Source organism: Alligator sinensis, unplaced genomic scaffold, assembly GCF_000455745.1.
Source record: "Alligator sinensis unplaced genomic scaffold, ASM45574v1 scaffold565_1, whole genome shotgun sequence".
NCBI lineage: Eukaryota > Metazoa > Chordata > Crocodylia > Alligatoridae > Alligator > Alligator sinensis.
The window spans coordinates 95234-107329 of record NW_005842234.1 but is presented as its reverse complement, the minus strand read 5'-3'; the positions used below and the strand labels follow the sequence as shown (position 1 = coordinate 107329).

Below are 12096 nucleotides of genomic sequence, written 5' to 3'. Positions count from 1 at the left end.
GATTCCTGCTGCTGCCCAATTTGACACATTTCATATGCACTAGGTTCATTTGTCATCTTTAAGAACAATTCCCAATATGAGCAACTAAACAACTTTTTATTCATGATACACTACAAATACTTATGGACAAATACCCTGCTCCCAAAAAAGCACAAGCTAAAAACTCAAAATTCAGACAACTTGAATTTTATCTACGACAAAGCTCATACCTGTTGAGCTAGCTTCAAGTTACCCCCAAATGAGAAATGTGTTACAAAGATTTTTTTTTAACTTGGAACTTGAATGACTGACTGTACATTGTTAACAATATTGTTTTCCTTTTCACCACTACAGATAGGGTTTCTGGCTAGATGCAAACTAGGCAAACTTCCTCTAGACCATGGGTGGTTAATCTGTGACATGGGCAGTTTTGTGTAGCACACAGCAAATCAGGAAGGGGGTACAAAGTACAAAGCAGAGCAGCAGATTAAACAGGGAGAATAGGGCAGGAAGCAGAGAACATTAGGCAAAGGGAGGGGATTAGAGTGGCTCTTAAAGTAATCTGTGGTATACTTGCCAAGAAGGTTAGCTCCACTTCTCTAGACAACAACTGAAATCATGTAATAGAATATGCTAAAAATTTAGAGTTGCTCAAGTAGGGAGAGTTAAAAAAAAAAAAGTCTAAGAAACAGATGAGGAGAACTATACCATTATAGTTAAAACTTCATTTTTGTCCTCTCTGCTAGAGTATCCGTACAGATGTAATTATTAAATTATAGCAGTAGCCCCAAACATGCCTCCCTGCTGTTCTAGAAACTCTTATCTACCTTCAATAGATTATGAAAAACTGAACAAAATGCCAACTATGTAAAATGCGAAGTCAAATGCAGAAATCAACCCAAACCCTGTCTGTGGCGGTATTCATAATCATACTTTTCAAGACAAGCATTATATATTTGTCTTTCCAAAGTTCTTCTGTCAGTCTTTCCTTTGAAGAGGTAAAACTATGAGAGCTTTCTTTCTAGAGAATGAATATCCCAGCCATATTAGCCTTCATTTAGTGCCAGAAACATGTCAGTCTAAATAGAGGTACTGAGTTCTACCTTCATTGTTTCACACTGGAACCTGATCCAGGAGCCATTTAACAGGATCCAATACAACTGGCACTAAGCCTATGACAATGTTCTCTCTTCTACTTAAGAAGCCAAAAAATATTTTGTGCCCTTTTTCATACCTGAAAGCATTTCCCTATGTAAACTGATTGGAGCCCTTGTCCTGCAGCTGAATTTCTGGATACAAGACATTTAAATTTTAGCATGTCATTTGTCATTCAAATCCTCCATACTGGAACAGTCTAGCATGTCTTTAACTACAAAGAAATACCAATAGTGTCTGACAAAATTTAGGTTTTAAACAGGACCCTGACATGTGCACAGAAAAGAAATGAAATATGTTTACATAAAACTGAATGTAACACAGTAGATTCAATATCTGTTATATTCTTCTGCATGTTTAAAAGGTGGATCTGCTCAAGACTTTACTACATCTTCGCAGTAGATACATTATCATGTATTTCTATATATGTTAAAGCTTTATAGCTAGCACAGATTAGGGTGTTTTTTGCATATCAGAATGGTTTCGTGGGTTCCAATCAGTACTTACAGACAACGAGATCTGCACAGGTAACCATGAGCACAGCATAGCTAGTATAGCCTCCTGTATTAAGACATATAGCAATTTAAATTGAGTTTACAGCATGGGTAGAAAAAATGTTTGTGAACTGAACCTCTTTGATACAGAAATAGAAACTGTGGAGATACAAGGTGCCACTTGCAGACTAGAATACAAACATTGTCCTAATATAAATTTTAGATAGAACATCAATTGCTGCAGGAGCTGGGATTTTGATACCAAGAAAACAGATAGTCTGTGATGTCCATCTTGCATAGCTCACAACATGAGAAAACTTAGGTGACATACAAGTATTACAATTCTGTCAGGAGAATCACTATTCTCCCAGTAGAAAACACAAGTCTGCATGTTATTTCTCCTGGCCAGAAGTGGCCATTTTCATCCCAATCTGGAAAAGGTACAACACACAGCAGGGATGGGGGCTTACAGTGTTCTTTAGTCTGCTCAGCTCCCAGGTACCATGAGCCAAGAAGAGGGATCAGTGCCACAAGCCTGCAGCCCACCTCACATATTGGAGTCCCCAGTTTGAAGGGCAAATGTGTACTTTATTGCACTGCTTCCACCAGACACTGAGTAGAGGGAGCAGCACCAAAAGTCCCCTTCCCTTTCCCCAGTGTGAGCAGCTGGCAGGGGGCTTTGCCACACTGCTCCCCTCATGCCTTGGATTAGTCCAAAAGAGGAAGAGAGCAGCAGCAGCCACTGCTTTCTGCATCTTCTCAAAACCAGGCAGTTCCAGGGGCTTTACTAGCGCTCTCTGGCTCCCCCTTGCTGCCTGATGGGTGATGGAGGCAGGGTTCCAAAGCCCAAGAACTGGGTTCAGGAAAGCTGTCCCCAAACCTGGTTCCTGGCCCCCAGACTTCAAATACTGCCCCTGCTGTTCAGATGGACAGTTGGGAGAGGAATTGCAAAACCTGGGGCTAGGGAATCAGGCTCAGGGAAGCTGTCCCAAGACCTGGTTCCCAGCCCCTGGGCTTCAAATGCCACTCCCAGGGTCCTGGTGGAGAGTGGGGATGGGGATTGCAAAGCTATGGGGGCCAAGGAAGCTCTCTCTTGCAGGGTAGCTATTTCCCAGTCCACCGCCCTGTGGGCTTTAAATGCCAGTTATGCCACTCAGCTGGGCAGCACGCACTGCAATTTAAAACCCAGGGAACTGGGACACAGTTAGGGAAGTTGTCCTTGTCCTTGCTTCCCTGCAACTCCAGCTTTAAATCACCCCATGGGCACCAATCTGGACTGCACGTAAGGTGATCTAAAACTTTGGGGGATGCCTGCTGGTGAACTGTCCTCTCCTCTGCTTGAGAAAGGGACAAGTTGTCAAGTAATGGGCTCCACTAAGGGCAAGGGTGGCATACAGAACAGCCCTCTAGTACCACATGCCTAGAGCGCACACGTGCTCCAGCTCTTGAGCTATTTTTCTACCAGTAAGAATTTCAGAGAACTCCCAGAAGGGGAATATTTCTCCCAAGAGAAATTGAATTGAATGTAGCTTCTATCAGGACAGCAGCAATTCCAGTAAAAATGTAACACCTGTATATAGCCCTGATTTAAAAACCAAGAAAATATATATACTCTATCTTCAAGAGTCAGTTACCAAGGATTTTAACCCAAACGTAAGAATTTCCCAAGACTTTCACCTTCCTCTTCACTCATTGAATATTTCAATCTTTTTAATGTAATGCAGCATTCGCCTTCCAGAGAGAAGGATTGAGAAAGATCTTACTACAGGAGTACTTGCTGGGAACTAAACTCAATTTAATTTTTCTTTTTAAAATGAAAATCAAATGGATTTTTAAAACAAAAAGTAAGTTCAAATACTTAAAACTGTGACACAATGTCAAGGCCTCAACTTACTACGATCTATTAAAATCATTAAACAAACTATTCAAATGGTATATATTTAGTATATTTGCTACCAAACTGTAAAGAAAGTGTATCCTGTGAATTGGAAGCCACTGGCTCAGCACGTACAACTGAAATTTACTGACGTGCTAAACCAGGTTGTGACAGCAGTAGCTTCTTTTGCCGGTACAAAAGAGATATTTTCTTCTGTTCAGTTTCGTCTACAAAATCAGTTCAAAGTACAGAAACTGTTTGGGAACTGAAAAAGCAGGAAAGTTAGTTTTATTCTTCTAATCAAAAGCTAAGTTTTAGAAAATGAAAGCTATTCATTCTAAAAACCTAAATGCCCAGAAACAATTAATTAATTTCATTGAAAACAACCCTTCCTCAAACAGAAGTTTTAAATCGACAACACTTTAATATTTTCTTATGCATTCTTATGCATCCAGCATATTTAAGTTTTTCTAAAACATTTTAAAATGCAGTTTTCATTTTTAACTAGTCTTCACCCAAATATATTTTGACACCATACTATAGTTTAAAAAAAAGATCTAGTCCAGTGGTTCTCAACCTTATTAGACTCAAGGCATATCAGAAAATGTCAACTCTTAGCTTTCACTCATGATGGAAAAATAACAGAGCAAACCTTCTGTTGCAAACCATGGCGCACCCTTGTTGAGAATCACAGCACTGCAGCTACCCCAAATTTGTTGTAGCACACGCCCCCCCCATGCCTTCCCCGGGTACGTGCAGCTGCAGGAGCCACCCCCGTCCTTATGTCCTCCCAGATGAGGTGTGACTCCATCCTGTGCCCGGCTGGGCAGCACCTACCCTGCTCCTGCCCCATCCCCCAGTGCCAGCCCCACTCTCTCCCTCAAGGGCCCTCGGTCCGCCCCCTCCAAGCCTTCCCTCCCCCCACAACAACTTACCAGCCAGACGCCACTCCCATGTTGTGGGGCTACATATCGGAATCAGATCAGTATCGGCCATTATGGCTAATTAAAAATTGGCCATCAGTATCGGCCCAAAAAAATCTCTATCAGTGCACCCCTAGTTTCTTATCTGGCAGTTTTAATCAATCCACCCTGTTTAACAAACACAATGTGTACCCTACTTTTCCTCACTGCCTGCACATCCCATCTGCAGAATCCCCTCGTTGCAGCGGCATGCGAGCAGCGGAATGCAGTTCTGCCCCAGTTCCAGCCCATGCTGTCACCAATGCAAGATCCCAGCCCCAGAGCAGCTCCTTGCCCAGCCCAGCCATGTGCCCTGCCAGCACCACTCATGGTCTCCACAGAGACCCTGGGAGCACAGGGCAGTCACAGCCCCACATACTCACAGCCCTGCCACTCCTGGGGTCTCCAGGGAACTGGCCGGAGTGACGCAGGCAGGGGCTGCTGGGAAATGGAGTCCACCACAGGCCTGATCCAGCCTGTGGGTCAGACTTTGCTCACCCCTGCTCTAGACAATGGAGGTGAGCCTTTCTGGCAGGTGTACCACAACTTAGCCTTGCACCCTTCACACGTGCCATTCTAATCCCTTTCTCTTATCCCATCTGCTGCTAAACTTTTGGCTCCCACCCTGTAACTCCCTGACCAACCTGCTGCTCCACATCTATCTGCCACTGTGCTGCCTGTTCCCTCCCCAATATGCTAGGTGTTCTAGAACAGAGGTGGGCTACCTGCAGCATGTGGAGCTTTTGGATCCAAGAAGCACCAGAGGCAGTGAACAGGTCCTGACATGAGCTCACCTGCCTCTGACCAGAGCCGAGTCATTCCAAGCCACAGTGTCAAAAGGTTGCCAACTGCTGCTCTAGAAAACATACATATCCTTGCAATTCATTTCAAGTACCTTTTCAAATTTACTTCCAGCAAACAAGCCAATAGTGCCACAACAATGAATCAGATCATTTTAAAGTTCGTATTCAGAAAAGTAGTTTAAAAAAATACATTATAACTACTGCATACATAGATATTAATTTATAAAGAGTTAATTCCCTCAGGATATAGTTAGTGCTTTGCTTACCATAATTGTAATTTCTCTTCTGCAGATGTTGAGATCAGGCACATTATTAACATACATTCGTTTCAATGCGCAACGCATTCCACCATGGGTCCTCGCTAAGAACACTGTGGAAAAGCCACCTGCAGGAAAAAAAAAAATGTAAAAGTTACCTACAAAAGAGATTACTTTAAATTTCCAATTTTCCTGTGAAACACATCAAGTCATGATAAAGAGACATTTTAGTACATATTTTAGCTTTTTTAATTGCCCAAGTAGTTGTTGACAGTTTGTTCTTATAACTAGGCTTGGCTTTTTTCATTAAAGGTACAAAGCTATTATAGTGTTAAAGTTGTTGGATGAAAATTCCATATTAACAGTAGACTTTATCATCTCCTATAAAGCTGTATTTATTGGTACTAACAGATAGACAATGTAGATACTGTTCCAGGAGGTTTAGTCTGGAATAAAAAGTGTGCATTTATTTGTCTTTAATTCTTCCACATTTTTTTTAGTCACAATTTCTAAAGCTCTGTATAGCAAGTTACAAAAGACAGACTGCAGGAAAAACAGCAAGAAGAACTATATGTTTGGTAACTATGAAAAAAAAGTTGCAATCTGGAAAAAAAAATTACTAAATTGAATAGATGACATTGAGCATAAACTGAAATGCAATCTGTTTTTACTCTATCCACTGGTCCTCCAGACAACACTCACCTATACAGACCTGAAAATGAAAAACTCCTTTCACAACTCAAATCAGAAGCACACATTTAAAGCAACACTATGCATATAAAATAGCCCATTTTAGTTTTAAGTAAGCATATATCAGTGTTCCTGCTATTTCTGGGAATTCTTTAATTTTAGTTTCTTCTTTCACCCTTCTTATGATATAAAGCAAGACAAAAACTAAAAATAAGGAAGAGTGAAACTGCTTATTCCCAAATAAGCCTCACAAATTTTTAAGCTTTATAGTAATCTTAGGTGTTAGTTGCAACTCTTGTAGATAATTTTTTTAAAAATGCATTTTGACCAAAAACTGGTATTCAAATTGATGGATGGAGTTTCAAAGCGCGCACACAAATCTTTCCCACACACATGGAAACTTATACATAACAGTGTACATACAATTAATCAGTGCTAACCATAATTCACTACAATGTGATCATGAGCCTGAAAATCCAGTTGGGAATTTTTACTCCACTACACAGAAAATAAAGGCCATATTTATTTATATTATTGATGCTGGGGGGGGGGGGTGGGGGGGGGGGGCGGGTTGGTGGGGTTGGAATGGAAGGGCTAATTAGTAACAGGTATTTTGCTTCCTTAAAAAAACAAACAAACATGGGTGTTAAAAATTACTGTGCTACAATTTGGAAATGAATCCACACTTTACAATATGTAATTAAATCAACTAACTGAAAAAACCTTGTGTGCTTATTAGCACGTGTGCATAAATGTCTGAAATGCAAGAGGCTAAATTTTAATAACATTTTCATAAACACTTCTGTCATTCCAAATTAAATTCAATGTTGGGAAAAAAAGGGGGCCTTCTGAACACACAAACTGAATTTTAATATATGAACCAAAACACCTTTTTTTTTTTTTGAAAACTTAAAATTAAGTTCCTAAATATAGGATTTTCCAAAGCATTTAAGTGACCTGAGAACACAAGTCCCATTAATTTCAAACTGCAAATCCTTATTGAATATAGATTTCTCAAAACTTCGTAATTTGTGGAAAGTTAACCTAACAAAAACTGGCAGGTTATCAAAAAAGGTCTCATGCTAAAGATGTTAGTGCCCAGACCTTGCCTTTTTCGTTATATAAGCATTTTAAGCGACTTCGTAGAAAAATCTCTATGAAAAAAAATCTAACATCTATTTTGTCCTGTGTTTTTCAGTCTTCAAATGCTAAAGAACTAAATGGCGCACAATGCAAAATTCTGAATTTGAAACTTTTTAAAATGCATTTTGAGCACCCAGATTGGGAGTGAACTGGAAATAACTGAAGATGTGAATGAAGACTTGGAATTAATCCTTTAGCCATTAGGTGGCAATATGATCTAGTTTTTAAAACATGGGACAGTCAGAAGCAGGAGCCTGTGGCAGAAATTTGGGGACCCTGGTACATCCTGGTTGGGCAATTTCTATTTTGCAAACAGGAAATAGATCATATACATCATATTTCTACTTTATTTACATGCATTACTTGCAATTATTTTACTCATTGTATTCTAATGTCTATTAAGAAAAAAAATCATCATGGGAGGAGTGGAGAAGAAGGACAGAGAAGGAGGGCAAGGAAGGGGCAAACTTGGGAGCCCAGTACAACTGCACCCCCCTTCCTCCTCTTTCACAGACCCTGATCAGGAGACCCAAATTCTACTTCCAACTTGATTCTCCCTCACATCTGCTTCAAGATTTTTGTGATAGAGTCTAACAGATAAACTTTCTTAAGGGCCTTACCAGGGCTTCTGCAGAATAAAATTAGTATCTGCAAAAAAGAATTTTAGCAAATATGAATGGGGGACTTCCATGACTTAGATTGTGCTGATCAGTATCTAACCACATTTTTTAGGACAATAAAAGTGTTGAGACATGATGATTTCCTGATTTCAAACTGCTTAGTTGGACATTTTCAACGTTTTCATCAAGAATATGAACCACAACTAAGCCCCTAAGACCCTGCAACTTCAGTGATACAATCATCCCACTGAAAACAGTAGAACTACTCAGGTGAATAACCTCTCATCTGTTGGTCGGATCTGGTCCTATTTCAGATTTTCTTTAACCCCCAAGCTTTCCTGAAAATACTTATTAAAACTTCACTACTAAAAAAATACTGCTATGCTAAAAGAACAGGAAAAAACCTGACCAAAAATTCCCTTTCCCCCATATAGTGCCTGAGAACAGCCTGGAAGTAACCTCTATTTGCCTTGCTCAAAGATCAAAAAAATCATAGCCTGAACAAAACTAAAAATTCCTCAAGTGGGCCATGAGCTGGTATGCAGTTTGGACTTAAACAAAAAAACAAAACCTTACACTACTGCTGAACTACAAAAAATGAACTCAGAAAACCCACTGATAGAGTAACAGAGCATGCTATGCAGAAGAAATACTCTCCAAACCAGACCCCAACTTTTGGCTGTTTTGAAGCTTAGCATAATACAAAACTAAATCTTTTTCCTCATTTCTTCCAGTCTCCTAAATACACAAGACATGCACCATATTTCCTCAAATCCAAGATATAGCTTCTGGTGCCCCATGCCCAGTGCCAGCAGCGAGCGGTTGATGTGGGCGCCCTCCTTCATCCGCCGCCCCCGGGTCTGCGTCTGGGGGGGGGGGGGGGGGGGGGGGAAGCCTCTTATCTTAGATCTGAGTACAAGGCAGAGATAGGGGGCAGGCGGCTGCTGAGGCTCTGGCTCTCACCCAGGCTTGGAGCTGCAGCTACTGCCTGCTTGCCTCCTCCCCTGTTACCTCTATCCTGCCCCCACCACTTCTGCAGCTCCCCCCACACCCGGCTCCCTTGCCCTCAGTTGTGGCTCCAGCTTCACTCTGGCCCAGGACACAGAGCACATAATGGCTCCAGCCCCTGCCTGACCACAAAGAAGCAGCAGCAGTGGCGGCGGCAGCAGCTCAGGCCCTGGCCCTGCTGTCCTTACAACCACAAATTCTGCCGCCTGGCTGGGTGGGGACAAGAGCCACCATGCACTCTGTGCCCCAGGCTGAAGTGCAACCGGAGCCAGAGCCTCAACAGAGTAAAACAGTAGACGGTGGGAAGGAGGATAGCAAGTGGCAAGGGAAGCACAGGCACCAGGAGTGCACGTGGTGGGGGTAGAAGTTCCAGGGGGTAAAGGGACACGGATTAATCCACCACCTGCCCTCACCTCTGCTGCTTACCTCCCTGCTGCTGCCTTCCCCACTGCAGAGGTAGGGAGATGAATTTAAGATAACCTTCCAGTAATTAGGTTCCAGACAAGGAAAATTATAACAAATTCATAAATTTTCTATACCTAGAATCTAATTATTGGGGGGGCTGTCTTAAATTGGAAGTCATCTTGGATTTGATTATCAACATTTCTTTAATGGAGGAGAAATGTCTAATACTTGTACCCATGTGCAAAGAGTCTAGATCAATTAATCTCAACCAGGGTGCCAGAGCACCCGGGAATGCCATAAGATTGTTTGAAGTGTGTCCTGAAATGTGAGAAAATAAGCAGCTAACTGCAAACTCAGGCTCTTTCCTGCCTGGCTGTTCACCTGCCTATACTGCCCAGCCCCTTTACAAGGAGATAACCAAACACTATAATAAATAAGTTAGTTTTTGAAACAGGGTGGTGCTCAATTCACAAACGTTCTGTAGGGTACCTTGAGTCTAAAAAGTTTGAGAACCACTGGTTTAGATGCTTCATAAGATAGAACTCTCCACTCTTAGAGGACATAAAAGAAAGCTAGATTCCCCAGGAAAATAAATAAATAAATTTGTTCTGTAGTGTAGCAAACAATTATTTTCACCACATGCCCAGTTACAGAGTGCCCATTTACCACCAATTCTCTTGTAAATATGAACTTTGAACACTACCTGTTCTCATTTCAAAGGTAATTGCAATGCCATGACCTTCTAAAGTAACAGGAATGGGGAGGGAGTATAGCACTATTATCCCTAGGGGTGCACCGATAAAGATTTTTTGGGCCAATACTATTGCCCAATTATTAACCAGCCATATCAGCTGATACCGATCTGATTGCCAGTATGCAGCCCTGCAGCTTACAGAGCAGCATTCTGTGTGGGGAAGGGGTATGGGGGCACAGATCAAGGCCCCCAAGGTGAGGGAGGGAATGGAGCTGAGGCAGGAGTAGGCGCTGGCCAGCCAGGGCACAGTGCAGTGTGGGACAGAGCTGCAGGCAGCTCATTCAGGGGGCATGGGGAGGGGGTGGAGTGGAAGTGCTCCCAGCCTCTGCATGCACCCGTGGGGAGGCATGGGGGCATGTGTCCCCTGAATTTGTGCACAGGGCAAGGGTGGGTTGCCTGCTGCAGGCTCAGGGGCTGCACTAGCCTCTTTCCAGTGGGGGCTGAGCTGGGGCTGTGCTCTGGATGGGCAGCATCAGCAGCACTGGCACTGGGAGGGGGGTTACGGGGTGGGCTACAGCCACCCAAAAATTTGCCATAGCCTCCCCCATAGGCCTCCTTCCCAGCGCTGCCACCGTCCACTCCATGAACAGCTCCGACCCAGGGCCCTCCGTGGCTGGGAAGAGACCGGTACAGCCCCTGGCCCGAAGCCCGCAGTGGGCAGCCCACCCTTGCCCCACGCAAGACTGCAGTGGGCATATACCCCCCATGCTTCCCCAGGGGTGCATGCAGTGGCAGAGACACTTCCCCTCCCCACCTCACCTCCCCAGACGAGCAACCCACAACCCCATCCTGCATCCTGCCCCTGCCAGGCAGCACCTGCCCCTGCCCCACTCCCTCCCTTACCTGCCCCCCCATGCCCTTCCACCCCCACCCTGCCCCAAAAAAAAAAAAAAAAGACTTACTGGAAAGTGGTTGCTCTCCAAGCTGCCAGGCTACATTTCTGACAGCGTGCAAGCTGCAGCTGCACACATGCAAGTGGCATTTATTGGTGACATTATCGGCTACATCGGCCAAAAAAAGCCAATAATGTTAATTTTCCTTTTATTGGTGCCGAGACCAATATATCAGTGCACCTCTAATGATCCGTTCCGTCTCCCATCAACCCACATCCAGCAGAAGCATCCTTACAGATACATTCAGTACTGAGGCCATGAGGAAGGAAATTGAAGAAAGGTAGGCTGTTGCCACACTCAGCCCTTCATATTTGGGTTCCATCAGAGCCTTAACTGGCAAATACAAGAATTAATAAAATTACTTTTGATACTTTGGTGATACTACTGAGCTCTAGACAATATATTTTGGTGCAAGTTACACTTCAAAAGGAGTGTGCAACAGTAGTGCTGGGATGTGCAGTGTGTCAACTCTTAAGTCTGTTTAAAATTAAGATGCAGGTGGTTTACTCACACTGCTGATTTAACCATGTGAGAGGAAGGATCAGAGTTGTACACAGGACTATAAGAACGGTCAGAGGGTAGTCTCACAGCTACAGACCCCTATCAGAAATTTCCTAAAGGTTATACCTACAACTGCAAACTTCAATATTTCTGATGGGAGAAAAAAAAAAAAACACCGAGATGTTGCCCCTCCCCTGTTCTCTTAGAGCAGTACACATCACCCTTTTTACCAGGCAGGCCATAAATTTGTCCCGTGATGCTCCAAGTGCCACTGATCCCCTTCCCCTGTCTGATCTGCTCCTCTGCTTTCTTGCTTCCTGCCCTATCTTCCCACTGTGCTGCCTGTCCCCTCCCTGATCTGCCACATGCCATACAGAGGCTGCTTGTGCCACTTGTGACATATGCCACCGCGTTGCTACACCTGTTCTAGAGCAAAGAATGCCCCTTACTATTTTGGGCCCCGAACTGAGGAAAAAAAGGAAGGGATCTCTTCACTTTTGATGCAGTCTCCAACTGACTCTGTTACCAAGTTCTCCCCCATCTCAGCCCTTCCAAT

The 12096-nt window shown here is 43.2% G+C and overlaps 1 protein-coding gene across 2 annotated transcripts in view; it reads right to left on the bottom strand.

Annotated features, from left to right (window-relative positions):
* Positions 1-5654, bottom strand: part of BMP2K (BMP2 inducible kinase) — a 96398-nt gene extending 90744 nt beyond the window's left edge. For both annotated transcript variants that reach the window (XM_025208509.1, XM_025208510.1), the window contains exons 1-2: positions 5536-5654; positions 1642-1695 (exon numbers count right to left, since the gene is read on the bottom strand). In XM_025208509.1, coding sequence (XP_025064294.1) covers positions 1642-1695; positions 5536-5613 — 132 coding nt within the window. In that variant the 5' untranslated portion in view covers positions 5614-5654. The remainder of the gene's footprint in view (positions 1-1641; positions 1696-5535) is intronic.
* Positions 5655-12096: the final 6442 nt, after the last annotated feature.